A 24,439-nucleotide genomic window follows, 5' to 3' on the forward strand; every position below is an offset into this window, starting at 1 on the left:
TTGACAGCTGAATATTAAACTGCTCGGCGGCAGCTTACAACACGACACCATCAAATGTTTGCCTCTATTGTAACCAACATGTCAAAGAGCTCATTGAACACAGCACAAAGAATATATCCAAATACGCACTTTTTTTTCTCCAGAGTTGTGATGTTAAAAGATATTGACAACTGAATATTAAACTGCTCGGCGGCAGCTTATAATAAACCAAATAACTTACCTTGAGCTGCAGGGCAGGTGCTCCAGTAGTTATAATAATCCAGACGAGGCCTTGTGCTCAGGTGTTGTGGAAATGAAGTCTCTCATCATGGTGTTTGTGTAGCCATGTTTTCACCGGATGCACGGTGGAGAGTCGCCTGGCAGTGTGAGCTGGAGATCCGGACGGCCTGGGTGTGGGTCCTCGGGAAGGTGAAGGGTCCACCAAATCAACCTGGTTCCCTCTGCTGCCTCTTCGCGCAGGCTGGTGTAAATTCACGGCTGAAAGTTTTGTTTACCACAGCGTCTGGACGGACAGTTGATGTTGGGTGGCTGGAGAGCCCCCCTCAAATGACGCCACAGTCCTAGCATGACACCCGTTAGCAGCAGGCTCCTCGATGGTGGCGGTGTAACGCTGATTCTCCGGCGGTTCTCCGTCTCCGAGAAAAAGTTACGACCGAATGGAAAACGACGACGGTGAAGCCCCCTCTCTTTATCCGGTGGTTTGCCAAAAAAAATAAAATAATAATAATCTGCAATACGTTTTTCCTCTGTTGTGATTTTATCCCTATGTTTAGCTAGCAATGCTACAGCAGCCGGATGTAAACTTTCGAACCCTAACGTTACAGTTGATATGACCCCGCCCTACGCTGCCTCTGATTGGCTGATGATCGTTGCCGTCGCTGGTTTGATTGGTTAAGTTCAGGCACGAGGAGTGGGAACGGTCAGGGTCAAGGTAAGAAGTCACAACGAGGCAGAATAGAACTGATCATGATGTAAAACGACCTTAAGAGACACAAAACTGCCACAAAGAGATGGAAAATGACCACAGAGAGATACAAAAGGACCTTAAAGAGACACAAAACAACCACAAACAGATGGAAAATGACCACAGAGGGATGCAAAAGGACCTTAAAGAGACACAAAACAACCGCAAAGAGATGCAAAACTTGATCAAGAATTTAACAAAAACGACCACAATGAGACCCGTCTGTGCCCACGGGCCCATTCTCTCATAATGCCTCTGTCTCATCATCTGCAGAACTAACGTTTGAATCATTACAGATGCAGGAACAGCAGCAGAGCGGCAAACAGGTAAAAGGGTATTTAAAAGACACCCTGTGGGAACCATTTTCTGAGCTACTTGAGTAAAATGAGGCATTGGCTGATATTGATGGGGAGGTCAACTGTGTGAATAAGTTAGTCAGTGAGCTCAGAACCTGGAGCCAAGAGAGGAGGAAATTTTATGATAGCAGTTTCTGAATGGATGGAAGAACACAGTGGGTCTTGGAGAAATGGGTTACTGATTTAAGGACTAAATCTCTTCCTTTTCTGCATAAAAAAAACACAGATTAAGGGTAAACTCTTTGCCAGAGTTTGGCGCACAAACTTTATAAAAAATGTGTGATCAGAGAAAAAGAAACTCGACTGAAGATGAGGCTACAATCTAACAAAGAAAATGGAGAAATATAGTAAAGGAATTTGTGGCGCTGCACAGCTGAAATAACCTTTCAGAAGTAGTTACAATAGAGGCGAGAAATGAAAGGAAGGCTGGGTAAAGAGGAGTGACAATAACAGATGACTTGATTAATGTCCAATTTACTTCAGAGGGATGAAAAGAGTTCAGGCGAAGTCTAGAATAACCTCTCTCCAGGGAAGGACCTGATGTGCTATGTCGTGTAGTATCATGTAAGAGATGAAGGAAAATGTTATATAATAAAGTACCAGAACAACCAGAGATATTTAAACTCATAGCAGTCGACTCAATAAATCTAAAAGGGAAAAAGCACCGCTAATGACCTGACATTAGTTTTCAGTATCAACCAACATGATCAGGTCCTTTTAGTGACTGTTTATATTCTCAGTGTCGTTCCAGCTGGAAGGGAAATCATTTCAAAACTGTTGTCTCCTCTGTGTACATGGCCTGGTAATTTCAGAGGAACCAATTGTCCACTTGAGATCAACGGAAACCAATGAAGAGCCAAAACCTCCCCATACTGGGTTCACGCTTGCCAAAAACCCTTTGCTGCCATGGCAACGAGCCCTCGGCCCCTTATTTGGATTCTGAAATACATTTAATCAGTTCTGTGCTCATTTGTATGTTTTAACTGGTCAAACAGTGTAATGTGGTACGTCTTGGAGTCATTGACGGTAATAGAGATGCTATTTTAGTTTAGCTGGCCAGGGAGCTGACATGTTGTAAATTAAAATGGATACAGACAATTTACACCTAACAAAAAGGTGTTGTGTGACGGTGGAAGAAGTGCTCACATATTTCACTTTACTGAAAGTATAATAGCACTCTGTGAAAATACACAAATAAAAGTCGTGTGTTGAAAATGTTATTTGAGTACAAATATTTCAGTATCATCAGGAAACACAGAAAAATGACCCCTGTGGGGGTTATACATTATATTATATCATATTATATTATTATCATTACTCATGCATTGATGTGAAAGCATGTTACTCTTGTAGTTGAGGTGCAGCTCATAGAGCAGCGACAATGATTATTCATTAAGTCTTAATCTCCTAATTTTCTTGATTAATCAGTTGGTTGTTTGGTTTAAAAAAAATTCAGAAAATAGTGAAGTCTACCACAATTATCCAGTTGTGTGTGGACTCCAGGAAGACTAGCGACCACTGTGTGGAAGCTAATAGGGATCCAAATAAAAAAAGAAATAAAGAAATAAAGCCCAAGGTGAAAACTTAACAAAGCTTGTTTTGTCCAACCAATAAACCAAACCTCTGAGCTCTAAAAGTCATTAAAAGCAAAAGCAGCAAATTTGAGAAGTTGGAAGCACAAAATGTTACCAATCAAGTTTCTATCAATCAAATAATCCTTTCGACTCTACCTTTGTATATTGATGGGTAGTTTAATTTATCTATTTGTATTCAAAAATCTTAATTCGTACAGTAACGAGTAGCTGTAGCAAAACTCATTACACATGTACGAAAGTGCTTGTACTTACTTCACACTCCAGCTCTATCAAAGTGTGATCACTGAAGGGAACTGAAGAGTCAGGTCATGTACAAACACTTAAAGGTGTAAATAAGTCAGTTGAAGTGTAAGCAATGAAAACAGTTGGAGTGTAATATAAAGTTATAAAAGGAGTCAGATAAAGGGTGAGAACTCAAAGATGTTGTAGTGGTCTGTTTTAAAGCGTTTGCTTTTCGCTTCTGTCCTGTCATATTCAGTGTTAATTTGTTTTTTGTGTGTGTATGACAGACCATTAAATGTACTGTTAGCCTACATCCACAGATGCGACTGTGAGAAACGATCAAACTTTTCTGCTGCAGATCAATAAGTCATTTCAGACTATTAAACATGTTAAAGGGACTTCAGCAGCATTTTATTGACTTTACACGAACCTTACTGTATTAAATATGCCCAAACATTAAAATAATAATCATGCGCCTGCTTTCAGATAACAACAACACAGTGTTTTGTCTGTGGAGTGTAGTAAAGGAAACTTAAAGCTGCCATCTGTCTTCAACAACAATTCAAAGTGCTTATTAAACATGACACTTTCAGAATGAATAAACCAAGTTTAAAATACAAATGAGAATACACAAGAAATATTAAAGTATTAAAGTTTACACTCTCCATAAAAACATGTCAGAAAAGCAGGTTTTAAACTGTGTGTACCTCAGTTTTGCTTTGGCTTATTCATTAAAGCTCAACATCGGGTTCACACAGGTCAGACAGTGAAACATACTGTTATTATTCCAGTCGTTACACCATCTTTGTTTAAACCCACTAAGTAGTATTTAAGTGGCCTTTTAAGATATTGTTAAATATTTAAACACAGTCTCATAGCGGCCTCTGTGATGATGTATTCATCGGCTTTGGAGCCCCGGACACCGCATTCATATTCATGCAGCTTGTTTTGATTCTCAAACAATTTGGCACACACACACACACACACACTCACACACACACACACACAGACACACACACACACACATTCACAACCAGTGGGAGCAACAACTGCCAAATCCAAGAAGCTCCATTGTTGTGGCTCATCTATTTTCTCGGCTCTCCTCTCTCTCTCAATCCCTCTTTTCTCGGACGAGGTGAGGTTGCCCTTCTTTTTCTGGAAACGTGGCGAGGCCGAAAGACAATTAGCATACGCACGCATTCACGACGATATGCGTGCACACAAAGACAGACAATTGGTAAGTGTCACGCTTTTGTTTTGCAAAACCTGCAGTTCAGTTCAGTCCAAGAAACAGGCTGAATGCAAAATAGAAAGAGAGGTGGAGACGGAATGAGAGAGATAGAAATGAGACGGAGAAAGGAAGACGGGGTTTGCTGGCGCTGAGTTGGACTGAGGTGTTCAGAAATCAATATTTGAAAAGTGTGTTAATTGATGTTGGAGCTGGTATCACACCACGTTGCACATATTAACCCACCAACCCTAAAAGCATCCCTTTAGTGCAACTTCGCACCATTTAATTTTTAACTGTTTCTCTTTCATGGCAGCAGTTGAAGTGCAATCTGGTACAAAGCCCCAACCCAGCACCACCATCAGCCAAGCCCACTCCACTGTGACCAGTCTGTAGCCAAACCCCAACCGAGCAGCACCACGAGCCGAGCCAACTCTATGGTCATCCACTTGTGGCCAAAATCCCTCTAAGTATTCTTGTAATTAGCTGAGCTTTATAACAAATGTGCCTGAAAGGTCTTTACATGTGAAGAAACATCTTAGATCAAAATAACTAATCACTAAAAAAGAAAGAACCATGCATTTGGCATCCACATGAGAGGGGTGGTTTTTTTGTGTGTCTTTAAAAAGGGCCTGCTTCAGCCACTGCTAGTTACAAGCCAACAGGCAACATCAACAAATAAAAGGCGCTAACTGCGCTAACCGCTCTGATACATCTGCTAGTCACTTAATATGATGCATAACAGACTTTTCATCTGAGTCTGGGTCTGACTGAGGCTCAACCATGTGGCTGAGTTTCACCAATGTTGTTGTTTGTCCAACTTTTTATGCAAGATAAGCATGTGTTGAGCCAGAAGAGGTCTATAATGTACTTGCTTATGGGCCAATAAAGCTGTAATCAATGAGGCATCATTGTGGGACTCAGCATCCAGCTCTTTCCATCTTGTAATTGACATTTTATGTCAATTGAATTAAGTCTTTCTATCTCTGTAAATCAGTATTCTCGTCCATATGTGTCCCTACTTTTGTGGGAGTTTATCGTTTCATCAAGCAGCTGAAATGGCATCAACTATTTGAACCTCTGAACAAATTGAAGAAGTGGCTTATGATTCAGGGACCTTGCTGTGATGCTGGGAGCTGCTTTTGCAATTCATTCAGTACCAGACAAACCCATGACTCTGCATGCAGTTTCATATGGTAATGGTTGCTTATCTAAGCTGCTTGAGCCCATAGATATCCATGAACTGAGCTGTCTTCAGCTTCAAACTGCATTGCAGAGATTTAAGGAATGTATTCATGACGTTAAGTGACTGTGGAGAAGAATGAAAAATAGAAAATCCCTCAAAAACCAAACTCTCGCTTTATTCTCTTCTGCTCATACAGAACTGTCTTGAACAGCAGCTGCAACTCACAAATGAGAACTGAAAAGTGCAAAGCTGCTGTGTCTCAGCCAGCCTCTCCTGATTGTGCAAAGCTAACAAGAGTGAAAGCTCGTTTCCCAGCCATCCACTGATCAATAGCTCATACGCAGTTTGGCAGTGCCAGTTTAGATGCGTATCTGCCCGAGCGAATGGGCACTATCTCCTCCAGCACACTTTAATCAGGCTGAGTTATTGGGATCTGTCGCTCGGAGTGAACTGAGGGGAAAGAATGCACACACAAACACACACACACACATATACACAATGTGGCCAATCAATCATTTTAATTGATCGAGTGAATAACAGGATGATTTGGCGCTCAGAAGTCTCTGGTGCAGATGCAGCAGTGTTGCGTCTGTGTGTTGGTGCGCGATAGTAGCCACCAAATTGAACTGGCAGCGGTCCACACACTGTACGCGTGTGTGTGTGTATTTAATGCTCTAACAACATAAAGTTTATGACTGATGGAAGCCTGTTTTCTCAGAGTCAGGGTCACTACTTTTCCTCTGGCCGCCTGTAATCATCCTGCAAACTTCTAAAAAGGACGATACATGTTAGAGACGTGGTCGGTGATCCAGATGTTCACTGGGCTGATGAAAGTCTTTCGTCGGCCTCTGACATCAAGGCGTCCTTGGAATGAGATACTTCAGGGAAAGTAAAACACCTATAAACCCTTCAGATCTGACAGAAAACACCCACCTGGGCACACAACTGGCATCTCTAGCAGAACTACAGTTGTTTATTCAGATCATCACAATTTAAGAGCAATAGGAACTTCCAAGAGCCTGTGTTTTGAATGTGCAGTTCAACAGTTGTGAAGAGGGAAATTCATCATTCAGAGGCAGATCTGTGTTTGAGAACCAGCAGCAGCCTCAAGGGAACGTCAAGCAGGGAATCACTACTGGCGTACAAGAAGAGAGGACAGGGTGTGGGGAAACCCAGGTGGCTAAACGCAGAAAGCCATAGTTTGGGTTTCAACATGCGGATGCCTGAAAATAAATTAAAGGGGCTATTTGTACTTTTTTTTCTATCTTACAAATAGCTGCAATAAAGGCCAACGTGGTGTTTAGCATGTCTCTGGATAAAGTTTTCAAAATTATGGCCTGCCATTGGTCAAAAGAGAAACTTTGAGCCCGAACCCACTTAGTCCCAGTTCCATCTGAGGACACAAAATCAATTTCCACTCCCCTACTCAGCTCTTGCAGGCCATCATTCGGCCACAGCAGCTCCCTGAAGAATGAAGATCTGAATCAGAGCTGTCATCTAGTCAACTTATTGATCTGGACAAATCTCTGTAAACCAGGAGCAGGCCAACTGCAGCTGCACGACTACTAATAGTTTCTGTGATGAAGTCTGGATACAGAGTGGGCACTGAAACTTAGTACCAATGCTAAGATTCTTTCAAATAAAATGAAAATACATACTATATACTATGCAGGTAAAACTGACATGTATTTGTTGAATACATATAATATTTTACTTTTAGCATATCTGGTTATCTTCATACCTTATCTTCCCACTTTTATTAATGCATCTCTGACTTCAACTGTCAAACCAAAATGAAAAAGGAAACTAGAGAGGAATGTCACTTTAACTCCTTTGAAGAACCACAGGTGGCCTGTAAATTCACTTATGGCCTAGTCGGATTTAAAGGATCGCCTTCAGCAATCACATTCAACCTTGTCATACGTGAAATTGACTGTTTTATTGCAACTGAAGCTGATAGGAGCCTGAACAGAGGTATTAAATATTTAGCTGCTAACCAAAACCCTCGCAGAACAAGGAGAGTTCATTTGTAGCGTTAGTAATGTATTTCAAAAAGCAACTCAATATTATACTTGACATGAGATTAAAAAATAAATAAAAGGGACATAATGATTAATTGGCAAAAAACAAAGAAACTTAAAAAAATTCAATATCGGAATAATGCATTTACACTATGTGCACTGTTGTCCAATTCAGGCCTGAAAAACGCAGGTGACCTACACTCAGTAATGTACCTGAACACATCCTAAACATTAAATTTTGACTTGGTGAACTTAGATTTTATATTACACAAGAAATCTAGTAAGTCGTCCTTGTGTTAAGAGTTTTATGTACAACTAGGATGACAGTAGGTCATAGAATCAAACTGGAGTGATTTTTTGGTCCTACAGGGATTCAGTAAGCCTGGACTTAAGAGTCCTTCAGTAATTCTCCAGTCTAACGAGACCATCAAGACAAAAACTGACTGATCAAAACGCCAAACTTTACAAATGTGGCTTCTTGAGGCACCAGGGAGCCCCTGCAGAAAAGAAACCTCAGCTTGATACAGTGAGGAACACGGCGCACTACCGACCTCTAGTGGCCGTACAGCACAATCACATGTTCTATACAAACCAAGTTTCAATGAAGTTAAATTTTTCTCATAACCAGCTAAGCACAGTCATCTGACAATTACACATTCAACCATAAAATGATGAACAACCATTTTATCAAATGACATTAAAAAACAAACACGTCTTTATTTTAAGAGTATGAATGGCAGCCATTTAAAAAAATAGCACAGCATCATCTGGTTATATTTTATACAAATAATTAGCATAGTGATATAAACATGATAAACTGTACAACTTGTGAAAATACACACATGCATACCTGCTAACTTCAACTATATATGAAAACCTGTGTGGGCCATTGCGTAATTCATCAGTAAAAGTAAGCGTTTACCAACTTCTGCATCTACCATTAGCTTAAAACATACACTCTTAACACTACAGGCTATGTACGCAGAGGGGGGCTTACACATTACTAATGAATTCTGATTTTTTCTTCTTCCTATAAAAAGTTATAAAATGAATGCCAAAAAACTGTGTACTCAAATGTAACAAAAAAATGTCATTATTAACAACCTGGTACAAACATAATACACTGGCAAACTTCTTAAGAACAAATGCCCACATTAAAACTTTTCCATCAAAAAACAGGATTTAAACATTTATTCAAAATAATATATAAAAGACAGACTAGACTACACGTATAAATATTAAACATATTAACAAACTATATACAGTTTTTGTCAGAGGGAATTTTTTTAAAAATATTTTCACTGAATTTAGACTGGCAAGATTTATTTATTTTTTTTGGAGGGGGGGGGGGCATCTCATTGAAGTAAGGCTTTCTCCAAAATATCCATGCTGACCAATGGTAGTGATGCAACTTCAAAAAACACCCTGAAAAAAGGTATTTAAAGAATCTATTAATAATCAGAACAATTAATTACTTCATTATAAATGAGCTGGTGTTTTAGTACTAGACTTACTTGTGGGAATATTTGTTCCTGATGGCTCTCAGTTTATCGTCAGGAGGAGCTACGAGCATCAAGTAGAGCTTCCTGATGACCGGCTCCAAATCTGACGTCTGGTATCCGGAGTGGAACTGCAGGATGGGAGTCTGACGGAGCAAAGAAACAAGAGGGACGTTTAAACTGGTGCTTATTCAGAAATTTTGCCATGTTTAAAAAACAAAATAAAAAATACAATAAAATACAAAACAAATTGTATTCTCTGTTCACGAATCAGTCTCTGCGGTGTTGCATAAACATATCTATTTTAAATTGTAAAAACATAGTGGAGCCTATTCTGGAGCCAGGCTAGAACAAAATAAAATTACCCACCATCCCGAAACTGCTGCTGCAATGATTACTGAAATTTACATGGAAAGACATTTTACATTTAAATTGAAAGGAGGAGGGTTCATCACGACAGAGCTGCTGTTTGGCTCTTGATCCTGATGAGTCAATGTCACACAGTCCGCCGCAACATAAACTGGAACAAAGTCCACATCAGGTAGTGGGCAGCATTGGAGCCAGAACTTAGCTAAACTAGTTTTTGGTTGTAGAGCAAAGAAGTGGCTTTTTCTCAATGATGGAGTCACAGGAACAGGCCATGGAGTAAAAGTTCCTTTAGTGCCTGAGGGTTCGTGTTTCTACCCTGATGAAAGTGCAAACATTATACAAACAGTTTAAGGAACCATCTGGTTTAAAAACAGCCATTATTTTACACACACACACAAAAAAAAAAAAAAACCATGAGTGTTGTGCAGCTGTACTGAATCATTGTTGGAGGGAAATGCCAAGAGACGGACACCTGGCTAATATCAAGACCGCTCCTCTGTTTTGAACTCAACTGCAATAAGGCGAGTCAATACTGATGTTTCTTTCTGTCTGTAACAGCCTCGCACAGAAATACTAAGTTTGATATGAAAAACCAATAGTACAAAGTCAAAACCCTTTACAGTAACTGAAGTGATGCTACCTCTGGTTAAATGGAGCTAAAGAGGCTACAATCAGTTTTGGTAAGAGTAAAACTGAACTGATAAACTGACAACAAAAATGTTAAGTAGTCGTGTTCAGGTAACCTACCCATCCTCCCAGGTCTTTGGTGACCAGCGCCATCAGCAGGCAGGCTGAGGCCAGCAGAGAGCCTCTCTCTGGAACCAGGTCCATCTCCATGAGACTCATCTCGCAGTAGTACCGAGCCAGGGTCAGCGTGTCCATGCCGGCGTTCACACACTGCGGCAGACGGCAAAGAAAACAGAGATTGTGAAGAACACGCCGCGATGCCCGAGTCCAAACCACACAAATAAAGAGGCTCTAATGCAGCTATAGAAGAGGTACAGTTTGGATTTTTGGAAGGAGGATCGGAGCTGAAGAGACACAGATTTGTAAAGTGTCACAGAGTCGACTGTCCACTTTAACCTCGGGCAATGAAATCACCACACACACACACCTTGGCATAGCGTCTGAGGAAGCGATAGGGGATGGGAATGTTGACGTCAAAGGACAGCGTCTGCAGGATGCTGGCTTCCATGGAGATAAGCTCCTCCCTCTTGTACGCATCGTCGCAGATGTACAAGAAGTCGTCGACACATGGCGGGCTGCGCTCCTTCAGGATGATAAAAATCGAACGTGAATCAGTGTCAACTGAGCAATTTTAAGGATGTACAAGGTTAGAAATGTAACCATCACTTATTTACTATAAAGTCCTGAGTCTAATTCTCTAAACATGGTCAAGGTCTGATTTATCATGTCAGGTATGTTTCATAATGAGCTTGTGAGCCTCTGATCTAACGCTCACCTTCATTTATCTACCTGTGCCCTTCAAAATAAAACTCTCTGGCCATGCACACATTAATGCACAAAGCCAGAGTCAGAAACACCTTAATCTAGGAAGAAACTCACCCTCATCATGGTCAACTGAACAACAGCACGCTCGAAATCCCAGTTTTATAATTAAAGATTAAATTTAGCTGTAACTTTACTTTTCATCACGTGTGTCCTCACCTCAAACTTGGAGGCTATGAGCATCGCGGTGGAGCCGACGAGCTGCAGCATCTCCCTGTGGACGGGGGTCTGGGACAGGTAGTGGTCTGTCATCTTCACGGCCAGGTAGAGGGTCTCGTGGTACAGCTCAAAGTTTTCCTAAACAAACCACACAAACAGGTCGTCAGTCAGATGTGCTGGCACAAACACAAAGACGGACACAAAGTTCAGGTCTGAGCTCTTTGAGGAAGAAATTCTGAGGAAGAAAAAAAAAAAAACCCAACATAAACAACTTTAATTTGCTGTAATTTAGTTTCTGGCATCCAACTGAGCAGCAACATGAGTGTCATCTTGATTTTTGTAATTACCTGCATCAAAGCTCAACTTTATTTGATCCTGCTGGAGCTCTAACTACACCGCCTCCCTCACTCAGCACCACTGAAATATCTTATCAAGACAAAGTCACAACCACACAAGCTGCTGGGAAAACTCACCTGCACTTCCACCAGCCAGTCGATCAGGATCGCCCTCATCTCTGGGTTGAGGCTGGGCTGCTTGGGCATGTAGTTACAGAGGACGAACTTCTCCTGCAGACAATAAAAACAGAATGTGTTCAGAACCGAAAATAACCTTTTCTAAAAAAAAAAATTTAAAAACCACTGTGGAGGAGCTACTTCGCTTTAAAGCACTTCAGGAGTTTGGTTTGGCTCACCTCTCTCCGTTTCAGGTAGTCAAAGATGTCCTTTGCATACTCCGGACACATATAACTGTCCTCAGAGTTCTCAGAGTCGATGTCAAATTCCTCTGGGATCTAAAAACAAAAAGGAAAAGCAGGGGTTACAGATTTCCTTTAAAACAATTTGTCCAAGAAAGAGGTTATTTTTTGGAAATGTATCCCTCTCCTTTACCTGCTGTCTCTGGAGGTGTGCTGGCACTTCACGGGCAGCAGGGGGCGCAACAGCCACCAGCTCTTCTACTGGAGCGGCTGCATCCTTCTGTGCCTCCTCCTCACAGGGTTTCTCCTCCACTGCATCAGCCCTTTCTGTCTCAGGAGTGGTTCCCTCCGAGCTCACCGAGGACGACCTGCAGGGGAAGAAAAGACATCCATTACTGGGATGTGCTCTGGAGGAAGCTGGGAATAAAGACAAATCAAGAAAAAAATCAATATACAAGAAGCTGGAGAAAAGTGGAGTGGTTACTTTTTCAAGTTGGCTTGATTCTTGGCAGACACGGAGCTGGAGCTCGTTTTCTTCGCAGTGGTCTTCGCTGATTCTTTCTTCCTTCCTGGAAGACTGATCTGAACCTTATGAGCCTGAGAACAGAGTCAAGTCCGGTCAAATTTATACAAACACAATACAGACCAAGAGCAAATGTAATGAGGCTCTAATCATGGTTGTATATTTATCATGCAATAATCACACAGTTTAAAGTGTAGATTTAATCCTGTTTTTAACAAGCAGTCATTCTGAATGTCATAAGTTATTGTAACTGTACTTAATTATTACAATTACTGATACTGATGGACTCTCTTAAGGGCATTATTGGAAATATACATATAATAAAAAGGTTGGTGTACTATTCCACATAACTGCAGCCAAAAGCCAAAAAGCTAATAGGGGAAAGAAAGATGTGGAAATTCCAGTAGAAAATAATGGAAAATGTTTACGTTTGTGGTCCATTAATTTCTATTAGTTTAATTGAGCTTTCCAATCTTATAAAGCTTTTTAAGCTCATTAGATAAGGGACTGTGAATTTCTCCCAGCGGCCAGAAAAAAACAACCCTCATGTCTCTTTAGTCTGATAAAATTTCAAATTTCCACATCACTGAGAAAACACAATGAAATCTTAGAATTTGCCTCTCAAGCGTGATCTAATCAGACTTGTAAATATTTGAAAATCAAAGCCAGGATGTGTTTGGGGAAAGAAACCGACTCAAATTACACAGCAGTGAATCACATCTCTGGCTCTTTGCTGGTTTCACTGCAGGAGCTATTGCAGATTGTGACGAGAGCAACCAAACATGATGTTAGTTTCACACCCAGGTGACATCGCACTCGACACACGTTCACACCACAGTGCAGAACTACTGACGAGCCCAGTTACACCTTCACACCAAAACACAGGGATGCAGTGCTTCCATCGCTCAGCCGTAAATGCGCACAGATACACACACACACATTACAGTTCATGTGTCATTTGTTCAGCGTCTGAATCTGTTAATTTTGCAAGTTCAACAAAAGCCAATTCATTTTGAATCTCGTAGCACGTAGCAGCCGGATAGATACAGTGAACTGTTTGGCTTTTGACTCACTTAAACTTAAGAGTGCATGGTGGCCAGTAGTGACACACTTTCAGGAATTACAGTTAACAAACACCATGTCCACTGATGCCGTGGGTGGTGTTCACCAACGCATCCATGCACAAAAGTAATTCCCATATGTAAACAACACTTCACTTCACTTGCCTTAGGGTGAAGTTAGTCCAAGGCTTTCAATTGATATCTTAAATCATCATCCAGATCAGCAAAAGATGTTTTTCCGAGAGAATATGAATATGGGATTACTTAGATACTCCATGTGTATTACATTCAGACCCTGGTTCACTGCCACAAAAAGTGCTGGATCGGTACCGTATCCCACTTACTGTCCGCGAGCTGCTTTCAGTGTTGGGCCGATAATCTGACAGACCCAGACCGAACGCCTATCATCAAGAGGGACGAGCAGTTAAGACAAAATAACACATGCTGAAGTCAATCAGACTCATTTCTGCTTAAAGACAGCAGCTAGTTAGCCGCAGTCTCAGTAACTTCGTGAAGACACTGCAGTGTGCTGATGTATCTGAAAGCTGCTCCCCTTTCTATGGGTCAATACAGGTCTACAACAAATCATAATTTCTATTCTATTATAATTTGTATTTCAAAATTTGCTACAAATCAATATTTTTCCTTTTTTTATACCGTGTGTTCATTACCAAGGCAAATTTGCAGTACTGTAGTAAATAAAGAGAGACAATCGGATGAAGCTAGATTATCAACTTGTCACAAATGACCATAAGCTCCTTCACACATGCACTATAATTTTCATAAAAAAACAAAAAGAAATACCAAGATTAATATCTTGTGCAAGCATTTCCCAATATAGGGTGGATTCCTACTGCAGAGGCAAACTGAAACTGACTTTATTAAACTTGCCTCAGTGATCATTTGAGACCAAACATTCCCACCCCATCTTGTTGGTTTCGTTTTGAGTGAATAAAGGAGACTTAGTTCAAGCACTGTCTCCATACTTGAACCCAACTGCTTCATCTAGTGTGTTTACTTTGCTTTGACCCTGAATCTGAACACTGTTCACTCTCAAAAAAACATCACAACAGGACTTACATTGGTGATGTCGATGAAGGCAGTCCTCTTCTTGGGAGCTCCATGAGGAGGGGAGGAGGACCTTTTCCCCTGTGAGCCTTCCTCCTGCAAGACACACAAACAGGAAACACAAACCACACATTACACCCAAACCATGTACTAAAGCTGTGCACGCATTGCAAAAAAATTAAAATAAAGTTACTTTTACTGTATCCCAAATCTCATGAACTTAAACGTCACCGTGCATTTAACAACTGCTGCAGTGTCTGCTTTGTTTCCAGCCTATTCCCTGCTACGAAGTACACAGAGAAAACACATGAATGCACGTTTCTTTTACCTGGTTTTCCTTTTTCGTTGCATGTAGCTTGGGTATCCTGCTCCCAGCCGTGACTGTGGCTTTCTTTCCCCTCGGTAAAGGCATCCTTTCTCTCCCAAAAACAAAGTCTGCAGCGGCTGCACCGTGATCTGTTCATATCAAAGAAAAACATATAAATGGCGTGGTATTTTTAAAAAAATATATGAAACAATGCGGCGTTTTAGCTGTTGTGTTCGACGTTTAACGGTTTCAGCTTGTAGATAATAAGAAATAAAACCAGTTAAAGCAAGTAAACAGAGTTTCATGCGTCGTTACGTTTGCTGGGTAGAGTATCAGCACGTGAACCTGTTGTACGTTGAAAATATCAAGACAAAACTCACTCAAATTAATATTTTATCTTACGTTAGTCTATAATTCTCCTTCGCTGGGTCCAGACGTTTGGTTTAGGGACGACAAACTCCGCATATAGCTTTTTGACTGTTGTAAATAGTCCAGGTTTGCTGCGTTGTTTCACAGACAGAAGGTCAGACAAAAGTGGTTCAGCTGCGAATCCAAATCTGCAGAGCTTCGCTCTCATTGGCTGGAATTTGATCCGGGCCGACCAATCAGAGAGTCGCTAAGGATGCCGTTGCTAGGGAACGTTAGTTTCACATAAACGGGTCCGCCCGGTTTGTCGAGGAGGAAAACAATCATTACCAGAGCAAAGGCGTTAAAAATAAATTATGTGTAATGTACATGTAAACGATATGATGTTATTATTCAACTTTATTGTCATGTAATTTTCTCTGTGTGTTATTTAGTAAAGCAAAATCCATTCAACATTTTAAAGTGAGTTTAGAAAATCATCTCCGCCCACCTCGCTCCCTTGAACTTAAATCCAACGATCCCTAGAGGAGGAGTGTGTGAAATTTTGAAACGTCCTCGACACTAGTAGCAGTTTAAACGTCTGAGATTTTATTGATGTTTTCCTCGCTAGGGAAGTTTAACTGATGACTCAGGACCGACATACGGAAAATATACATGTGACATACATTACGTAGACTAGTGCACGTGATCAAACACAAGCACTCTGTCAAGTACCTCATGCATTCATTCAATTTTCTCTCTTCCATCCATGCATTCTGTGTTTGACTATTTATGTTATTTAATTTTATCATGCATGCACATACATAGAATACCATACCATTTTTTTTTTTTTTACTGTGTTTCACTAAAACAACTTAAAAGTGTTCAAATTTTGATGTGTTGAAAGGCACACATATAATTATTCTATTTAATAACATCTAAAATATGCCATAAAAGAAGTGCAGCAGATGTAAATAATAAGTCAAAGTCCTATAATGTTTGGAAAAATATGAATATGAAGCCTTGAATAGTCTCAAAATACAAAAATAGAACAAAAATAGTTTACATTTTTATCAGTTTTTGTAAATACTTTTATTTATATGTATATGTATATGTATTTAATTAATTAGCACTGGTTGTATAATAATCATTTAACTGGAGGTTATATTTCTGCACCTAAATGTTTATGTGGTTCTGGTTCACACTTAAAATCGTTGTTTAAATCTATTCAAATTATGTTGAGCAATCAGCTCTCTGTCATACCGATTAGTATTTCCTGAAGTTGGGGAAGAGCACAACAGGCCTACTGGGGCTCACAACACTGAGTACAGTTTGGATTGTAGAAAGTCATAAAATTGTGGATCACATTCAAGCACCCAGAGGGCAGGTTCAGAGTGGACACCAGGGGAAGCTGGCAGCTAACATCCATCCAGCCGCCAGGAGTATGGGAGGGTCATCTTGAATGACGGGAATTGAAGCTATAAAGTGTATCTGAGTCTTGTTAAGAGAATAAAATAAATCTGGGATGAACTCATTGTAATCGTCTATTGACCTGGGGATAATGCCATATAGATCTACATCATCTCTGAATGCACCTGCCAATCACACCATTAAATCTCTGCACACAATATCATTCAACTAAAAAATGAAAAGTTTTAACAAAAACAAAACAAACAAGTCCCTGAGCAACTTCAACCCCTGCAGTTCACGCAGTGCAGTCCGGCGTCTAATGAGGTCTGCAGGGAGAGATCATCTCACAACTCTGCTTTTATTTCATCGCCCCTCCCTGTTGTTCTCATCCAACACCAAGACAAAAAGCTTTCAGATGAGAGCATTTTCTTCCAGATTGCTTGTGTCTACATTAGCGCTGGGGGAGGGGATATTGTTTTATAATTCTCAGGATTTACTTGAAGCTGATATAAGAAATATTCATGGGTGGGGTTTGGCCGTGAAATTCAGGGTCGTGGAAGTCATGTTTCACAAAAACAATTATGTGAAACCGATCCTTTTGTTGGACTGTCTTACTATCTACATTTACTCAAGTGATGCAGGGTACTTAGATATATATTTAAGATATTTATACCCTGGTTAAGTACTTTCTGTTCATTCAATTTATACTTCTACACCACTATTTAGTGGGAAATATAATACTTTTTAATCCACAATTATTTTAACTTTCGAGACTATACTTTACAAATCAAGCAGAGAAATATTTTTCACTTTTGATTTTACTTTTACAAAACAAAAATGCTGCTTAATGCATGAGCCATCTAATAATCACATGGACCATTTTTATGCATTATACTTTTAATACTTCATTATACTTACTTTTACCTATCTGAATACTTCTTCCACTGCCCGAGAGAATAATTTTAAATAAACTCAATTTGGGTTTGAACATACACATTTGTCTTGTTGTCAAGGAGTTAGACTGATGCAGATAACACTGCACACACAGCTACTTTCTCTATCTGTACACACACACACACACACACACACACACACACACACACACACACACACACACACACAGAGGAAGTGAGAGGACCTTGTGAACTCATTTGTCAAACCATTTCCGTATAAACTCATTTGCAGTGGAAACACCAAGGAGCAAACCGCCACCCTGTCGCTAACTGGTAAGTTGGTCTACTTGCAGGTAGTATGGCCGCCTGATGTTTTCTGTATCTTCTTTTCATATATTTCATATAACATTTATGTAACTTTTGGCTTTAATCCCGTCCAACTGGCCCTCAAGATTCCTCCCCAGTCTTGCCAGTTATCGCAGTAAATCAGAAGATGCCCTTGTCTTCTCTTGCCTTAACTACTTTTGTAGTTTTAAATCTCTTATCTGGGCGGGCTGACAAAGATTTCTTGCAATACAGAGGACAAGAAATAATCGATTGTGAAAATATTTTGCTAATTCATCAGACAAAGTGGACTTGAAAGCCCTTAATATTTCTTTACAGAATTTTCCTCTTTGGATTTGTCACATTTCATTAAAAAGAGTGAGAATGGGTGTGGAAGAAATCCACTTTTTGTATAAGGTCAACTGAGGCACTGCATTTCCAACAATATTTTGCAATGCACTGAATTGCCTTTGTGCTGGTTCCTTTGCGCACCAATGTAGAAACTTTGCTCAGATGTTAAAACAGACTGGAGGTGAAGGATTGGTGTTACCAAATGAGCATTTGTTTAGACAGGGTTGTGTAACACAAGAACATCCAGGAATAAAGTAGCATCCTCATCTCATGCACATTCCTCTGCCCATCAGGATGTCCAAGCCAGTCTGCCCAGAGAAAACATTCTTTGTTTTAGCTGTAATTTGTTCCACATCTGCGCTTCAGTCTCTATCTTGTCTCCCCCTCTGGGCTGTCTCCATTTTGAGCCCAAGCTGTAGTTCACTCAATGAGTAGTGACAGGTTAAAGGTGTGACACATCATACAAAGTTTGTAACATGCACACCAAGGGAGACAGCAGTCATTTGGTGAAGTGAATTCCCCCGCTGTCGCTCAGAGCATCTTTCCCTTTGGCTTCGCTTGAAGCTCAGAGAGGAAAGAGAAACTCTGTGTTTATGTGTGTGTTTGGGAAAGACACAACAATAACCTGATTTTGAGTAACATTTTTATTAGATTTAAATCGCATATCACATTATTCTTGGGGAGGCAAAAAATCCAACTGTCATTTCGATTACAACATGGCTGCAAATAATCCTGAAATCCATGGCTGGATTCGACTAAGTCTTTTCACAGTAAGAGTAGATACAGTAGTAGTAGTAGAAGTTACAGTAGGGGCAAAACCCAAGAATATCAGGAAGTTGTTAAAGAGTTAGTTTCAATTTCAAATTACTTTCTTAAAGTCTGCCTCATCTACTTCTCTTTCTCAGCAAGACAGCTTCCTAAAATAGCCATAATTTACATAGCTGATGCATGCAAGCATAAAAATGGAAAATATAGTAGTTTAAACAATATTTGATGCATTTTCTCTTGCCAGGGTAGCTAGACAAAGACTCACAGCTTGTGCAAACTGTAGATAAAATTGGTCAGGAGAAATGTCGTTAGCAAGCGCTAACTTTTATTACATAAACCAAGAGTTAGATTATGAGATTGATACCATTCTCATCAGCTAGCTGATAGCTGAATTTAGCATGAAGCCTGGAAGCAGGGCTAAACAGCTAGCCTAGCTCTGTCTACAGGTAAAAAAATATATAAATTTGATTACTTTAATACGTTTTTTTCTTGTTAGGCTAGACAACTATTCAAAACTTGTGCAAACTGTAGGCCAAAAAGGTCAACAATTAGCAGGAATGTTGTTAGCAAGCGCTAACTTCTATTACGCTGGCCAAGAGTCGGATTAAAAGATCTGTCTACAGGTAAAAAAAACAAACAAAAATAAAAACACCCACCTTCCACTAATGAAGACATTATATCTTTTAACCTGTACAAAAACCCTACAAAAACGACACACTCTGGTTTTACTATGGGTTATCTCATGGACTATCCATGTTATCAGTCTTCTTATGTAACTCAGCATGAATACGAAGAAGTCTATTTCCAGAAATGTTGAACTTTCTTTTAACATTAGATACAAAGGACACATTTGAAAAACACAGTTTTCAAGAATCCTGCAGCAAAAATAATCAGACGATCTAAACTTCATTCATATAACTGACTAAAACAGAACCAAAACTTTTCAATACAGCTTTGTGAATCCATGCCCTGGAGAATAATGGTAGCTGCATGAGTTTCCATGTTATGTCATATTGATGAATGTTTGTACTAACACACCTGCAGGGTTAGTATTTCATTTTTGCTGAATCAATCCTTGTGAAACAAACATTAATTTATCCGTCCAATGTTTTATTTCTTCATTATATTGAAATGGATACAGATGTATTATTTCATTTATTCATCAGCAAGCAACAGTATGAAATCTTCAGTTAACATTTGGTTTATCCAACTTGAAGTTATGATTATTAAGCAAAACTCTACCTACATCAACTACAGATGTGTACAAACTAAGTATAGAAAAAATGTCAGGTTGCTGCTACGGGGGCCAGCGCTGTATTTTTGTGCTAATCTGATACCGAGCCGAACTTCCTGCTTGTCACATCCTGGCTGCCTGACAGCTCATATGGTGACAGGCTGTGGTCAGAGGCCTCAGTCTTACTTTCCATCAGAGACTGCACTGGGGACTTTCTGTTCTTTCTTTGCCTCTGTTTTCTTCCTCTATTTATACATGAGCCCTGATTACCCTTTTCTCTCTTTTACTGTTTCTTGAACATACAACATTCTTTCAATTTGTAGCTTATCTATTTCTACTCTAATCTGAAACAGGCAAGGAATCTAGAAATAGCGCAGAGCAGAGACCTAGAGCTGAACTGCTGCACCATTTAAGGGAAATATTTATGTCCTGCTTGGCTTTACAATAACTCAGCATGTTGGCAAGAAATATTCTAATAAAAATACAAAAAAATGAACTAATTATAGGAAGCAAGGCAGTGGTTCAAACCATCTTTGGACCTTGTACTGGCCTTCACCACATTCTTTGTTGTAAAAAAAGAGGCTAAAGGAAAAAATAGGGCCTATATTTCTTTTCCTTTTACCTAGATCATTGCTTTTATTCTCACAGGATCAGATGCAGGCAATGAGTGCAGATTCAAGGATGCCAGAGCCCAGTCTGGAAAACCTTGGCGTTCCTGCAGGCTGCAGGAGAAACCACCAAAACTTTGGGGCTCTTGAGAAGTTTGCTCAAAATATGGCAGAGAACATAATCCAGTCTTTTATAAACCAAATGGAAATGGTGAAACCAGAGGTGTCCGGTTCTAATCGAGACCAGGAGACGTTAGCTGAGGAGTTAGCGTCAGCAGTGATTGAGATCGCTCTGAGGGAAGTCTGCGGTGGTTGCGATGTGGAGGGTTTCCAGAGTTCAAGATCAGCTGGGGTAAAGATGGATGATGAACAGGCTGAGAACGCGGCTTTCTTAGATGAATCTGGAAGAGAAAGAGACTTTTTGACCATGGACACAGAGATGGATCCAGTTAGTGAACTGCACACCTCTAAAGACATCCAGCCCTACCACCCGCCTCTGTCCCACTCAGGACTCCCCGTCGTGGGATCTCTCGACTACCCCGACGCCCCTCCGACCACCCCGCTCCTCCCCGAGCTCGAGAGGAGCAGACACAGTTTCGCCCGGAAGCTGAAAGGAGGCTTGGCGAAGGTTTTCCTGCCCTCACCTCCTCCGCCAACGCCGAAGGACAAAGAGGACGATGTTGGCTCTGTCAACAGCCACCGGGTGGAGTTAATGGAACACTTGATGCACTCACTGACCACAGATGATCTGGCAAGAGATTCCTTTGAAGTCGGGGCTCAGCATGGAGCCACGATGGAGGCTTTTGCAGAGGCTCTTTCATGTAACATCATAGACTGGGTCTTGAGCAGCAAAAACAGAGAGCAGATAGCAGGCGATAGCGATCTTCATCTACTAGCCCACCAACTGGCTGAGACCATCATCACCTCCTCCCTCGATGAAGCCAAAATGACTGTCTAGAGTTTAAATGTGATAAACAGGATCATATTTGTGATGATTGGCATGTACACTCACACACAAGAGAACAACAATATTGATATCCACCCGTGTTACCTTCAGGCTCACGACCACTGCCTGACCTTTTCAGTGCAGTGTGGTTTACTGCAATAATAATAATAATCTGAAGTTAATTTATTTCTCAATAAAAGATCATCCAGATGAATATGTTAATCCTATTTTTGTTGGAAAAGTAATGCACACCAAGGGTTGGGATGAAGTGCTGATCACTGGATACAGAGTTAAGAAAGTGTCACACACTCTGGCTCCGTACGTGTTTTTCTTTTATCGAGACAGATGAGGTTTTGGCCCTCCTAAAGATCTTGAAGGAGGAAAACACAAATGGAGCCAGATTGTGCGACACTTTATTATCTTCTGCTCTTTAATCCTAAAACATCAGCCATTTATGGTTTTAATTCCCAGATGGATAAAAAAAGTGCTCATGGATGTGAATGCAAATTTTGACTGGGCTCCAACAGTAAGTGCCATACATGTCCTTTAGATGGCAGCACAAGAGCAATGTTCCTGAGTCTTTTCAGCAGGAGGTCAGCAAGGTTAACCTAAATTAAAGTACCTGACAACAACTGGAGTTAATTCAGCTTTACAATATATGAAAAAAAGGTTGTTTTTCTATAAATATGCATATCATATTGTGGAAGTTTTAATTGTCTCTGTGCAATTGTTAATAACTTGTTTTTTTATTTGCTTCATTGGTAAGGTTTTAATCCCAGTGCAGCTACATTCAATACCTAGAATAAAGACTTTATTTTTGGACAAGTATCACCATCAAGATGTAACTTTTTTCTAAATCCAACTACAACAAAGGACGATATTGCATTGTAGATGTTTCATGAATTTGCACCCTACCACAAGTAAATGGTGCGATACTCAGCTTCACAATCGAGTGCAGTGTCGGGAAAGTTAGAGGCAGAGTGATCCATTCATCCCCTGAGCTCAACTCAATATTGGCATTTGGGATGAGTTTGTGTTCTGGCTCGAAGGAAACTCATTTCCATACTCACTTACTTGCTGAGGTCAGATCTGGAGGAAGAGGGAGCCATGGTGCTTAACCAAACAGTGACGACAGGCTGCAAAGAAATCTTTTAAAAAATCATGTTTTTTTTTTTCTTTTTAATCGCCAGCTTGTCAGAGAATGCCATAATCACTGAAAGAAAAACTTTGCTAAAGCTTTAAAGAGACGCTTCGAAAGACAGAGTTTTATTGTTCTCCTTAGCCGTCACTTTATTGGTCACTTATTCTGAAAAGCCTGTTCAAATACCCGCACGTCTTATCTTGTAGAAAGTGGGTTAGCGATCAGGGTGGCTTACTTTCTTATGTTTGCATCTGTGCAGGGAAACACAAACACACACCGATCTGCAAATCATACAAAGGACTTTTCTCTCTCTCTCTCTCTCTCCGACACAGATGGAGTGAGTGGGAGAGAGAAGACAAAGTCAGTGAGTGCACAAATAGGAGTGTGTGTGTAATCACTGACGACCTAATCTGAGTGGGACAAATGGGTCAACGAGGAGTTTGAGCACAAACTCGTATCTTTCCGTTTAGAATCAGGATTTAGAGTCAACATTTAGATTATAAATTTAACTTTGAGTCGTCCTGATGGCCGAGTGGTTCGGGCCGCAGGTCCCCGGTTCAACTCCCGGTTGTGTGACCTTTTACTATTTGTCTCTCCCCCCACTCTCTCTCTCTCTCTCTCTCTCTCCCATATTTCCTGTCTCCACTTTACCTATCAAATAAAGACATATAAACCAGCCAAACAATAATTTCAACATGGCTGTAGGACAATGTTGATCTGTAGGCCCACCACTTGGGGCAAGACTGAAATATCTCAAAACCCCTGGTATGGATTGCAGTGGAGTTTTATATAAACATTCATGGTACGCAGAAGATGAATCCTACTGGCTTTGGTGCTCCCCTGACTTTTCCTCTAGCGCCACCATGAAGTTCACATTTCTGGTTTGAAGGAAAATGTCTCAACAACTCTTGGACTGATTACAGTAAAATTTGGTACAAACAGTCAAGTCTCTCTCAGGATGAACTGTAATAAGTTTGGTGATCCTCTGACTTTTCTTCATCAGACCTGGGTTAAAACACCGGGTTGGGGGGGGGGGGTAATGGTAATGTTGGTACAATGAAATACGATCAAGGAGGTCCAGTCTGAATAACAGGTTCGTAAATTTGACTCTAAGACATGAAAACACCACAAAACAGTTTATAATACTCAGACATGGATGCCATACACAGGGAATGTGCCCAGTATGTATTTGATCAGTGAATGTACCACCTTGCTGAATGATGTTGCTCAATCCTTGGCTTCTCTCTGACCTGACTATCAGTTTTGGAAACAAAACCTCAATCCACTGTCGGAGAGGTGTCGGGTCGCTGGTTTCCGACGCTATCCGACCATCTATGCATCACATTTAAACGTCTTTTACAGCTACGGCTACCTACAGAAAGAAATGTACACATTTCACTCTAAATTTTTAGAACTACTCTTCTGGGTGTTAAAGAATTTTGGAGCTAAACATCGCAAAAGTTTGCCGTTAATTAGAGCTACATACACACACAAACAATGCACACATGTTGCCTTGGCTGCAGTGTGTGTGATAGTCCCTCGGTTCTGATACATAATATGTCATGGAATGCTTAGTCTGAACTTTTAACTCCCACCGCTGATCACCATTATGTTTTCTCACCACAGGAGCCTAACTGAGTGATACACATACACACACA

The 24,439-nt window shown here is 40.4% G+C and overlaps 2 protein-coding genes across 3 annotated transcripts; one reads left to right on the forward strand and one right to left on the reverse strand.

Annotated features, from left to right (window-relative positions):
* Positions 1–8,264: 8,264 nt before the first annotated feature.
* On the reverse strand, positions 8,265–15,292 carry ccnb3 (cyclin B3). 2 transcript variants are annotated; one of them, XM_087178346.1, is made up of 13 exons: positions 15,164–15,292; positions 14,783–14,910; positions 14,467–14,550; positions 13,731–13,787; positions 12,287–12,399; positions 11,996–12,170; positions 11,800–11,898; positions 11,582–11,674; positions 11,109–11,246; positions 10,555–10,710; positions 10,188–10,337; positions 9,087–9,217; positions 8,265–8,997 (listed from the first exon to the last, which is right to left on the reverse strand). In XM_087178346.1, the coding sequence occupies exons 2-13, from the start codon at positions 14,864–14,866 to the stop codon at positions 8,928–8,930; spliced, it is 1,350 nt and encodes a 449-aa protein (XP_087034472.1). In that variant the 5' UTR covers positions 14,867–14,910; positions 15,164–15,292; the 3' UTR covers positions 8,265–8,927. The 2 variants fall into 2 exon arrangements, with proteins under 2 accessions (XP_087034472.1, XP_023278452.1); XM_023422684.2 differs by lacking the exon at positions 13,731–13,787.
* Positions 15,293–17,700: 2,408 nt separating this feature from the next.
* Positions 17,701–22,474, forward strand: LOC111667108 (uncharacterized). The gene is made up of 2 exons (XM_023422689.2): positions 17,701–17,742; positions 20,735–22,474. The coding sequence occupies exon 2, from the start codon at positions 20,741–20,743 to the stop codon at positions 21,650–21,652; it is 912 nt and encodes a 303-aa protein (XP_023278457.1). The 5' UTR covers positions 17,701–17,742; positions 20,735–20,740; the 3' UTR covers positions 21,653–22,474.
* The last annotated feature ends 1,965 nt before the right edge of the window (positions 22,475–24,439 follow it).

This window comes from Seriola lalandi, unplaced genomic scaffold (genome assembly GCF_002814215.2).
Source record: "Seriola lalandi dorsalis isolate HSWRI2012SDOR001 ecotype SW California unplaced genomic scaffold, Sedor1 jcf7180002054684, whole genome shotgun sequence".
Lineage (NCBI taxonomy): Eukaryota > Metazoa > Chordata > Actinopteri > Carangiformes > Carangidae > Seriola > Seriola lalandi.